Raw genomic sequence first — 1,016 nt, forward strand, 5'->3', positions numbered from 1 at the left:
CTCCACAGAGGGTGGGGTAGAGAGACACTGGGGAGGTGGGCAGAGGGGGATCAGGTTGCCTTAGTGGCCACCTCTGGCAAAACAAAAGTTTCTCTTAGCTGCTTCCAGATTTAAGGGTGTGTTGAGGTATCAGAGTTGCAACTCTAGTAAAATTTTCGGTCTGGTCCCTTCCCAATTTTTCCAGGACAGGGTCACCAGAGGCTCCGAAAGTGGCCCACCCTCCAGCCACCACCGCCTCCCTTCTCCCTCCCGGCGAGTGAGTATCTCTAAACACCTTGCCCCTCAAATCACTGATTTCCAAAAGGCCTTAGTGGAAAACAGGTCCAGGGTGGGCCCCTGGGGTAGGCCCAGGAGGCATGGGGCAGGGGGCTTAGGAGAATATTCGGATGGCTTGCGTGGCTGTGATGTGGCAGACGGGACACTCCGGGTCCGTCCTCTCGCAGATGCGCACTGCACACTCCATGCAGAACAGGTTGTGTCCGCAGGGCACGAGGGCAGCAGTCACTTCGCTCTCAAAGCACACCATGCAATCCCGCCCGCCGCCGGGGCTCCGCAGGCCGCCCCCACCAAGTTTAGAGAAGCCCTGGAGCGGCTCTCCCGGCGGGCGCCTCGGGAGTCCGGCCAGCTCAGGCCCTGCAGAGGTGGCAGGAGAGCGATGAGCACCAGGGGGCCCAGCTCGAGCCTTGGCGGAAGAGGAGGAGGAAGAGGAGGAGGAGAAGAGCACCGAGGTGGGCGTGGCGTTCTCCTGGCCCGCCCACAGCGGGGGGCTAGTCTCCGCCACCCCGTAGTACACATCCTGCTTGCCCACGCCGTAGCCCGGAAACAGGTACCCGCCATAGCCAAAGTCCCCGCCCTGCTCGCCTAGGCGCGGGGCCTCAAAGCCAGAGTCCACTCCGCACTCGCCGATGCAGCCCAGGCTGTTCTGCCGGAAGGTGGAGAGGGGCTTGCAGCCCGTCGGGTGCACCCGCCAGGCGTCGGAGGAGCGGCGATCACGCGACGCGGCCGGGGGCCACACA

At 63.7% G+C, this 1,016-nt stretch overlaps 1 protein-coding gene across 1 annotated transcript in view; it reads right to left on the reverse strand.

Annotated features, from left to right (window-relative positions):
* Nucleotides 1-6: 6 nt before the first annotated feature.
* MEX3A (mex-3 RNA binding family member A) overlaps nucleotides 7-1,016 on the reverse strand; it is a gene marked incomplete at its 5' end in the record, with an annotated part of 12,574 nt that continues 11,564 nt past the window's right edge. The window contains one exon of the mRNA XM_006155224.1: nucleotides 7-980. Coding sequence (XP_006155286.1) covers nucleotides 371-980 — 610 coding nt within the window. The remainder of the gene's footprint in view (nucleotides 981-1,016) is intronic.

Source organism: Tupaia chinensis, unplaced genomic scaffold (assembly GCF_000334495.1).
Source record: "Tupaia chinensis unplaced genomic scaffold, TupChi_1.0 Scaffold000438_1, whole genome shotgun sequence".
NCBI lineage: Eukaryota > Metazoa > Chordata > Mammalia > Scandentia > Tupaiidae > Tupaia > Tupaia belangeri.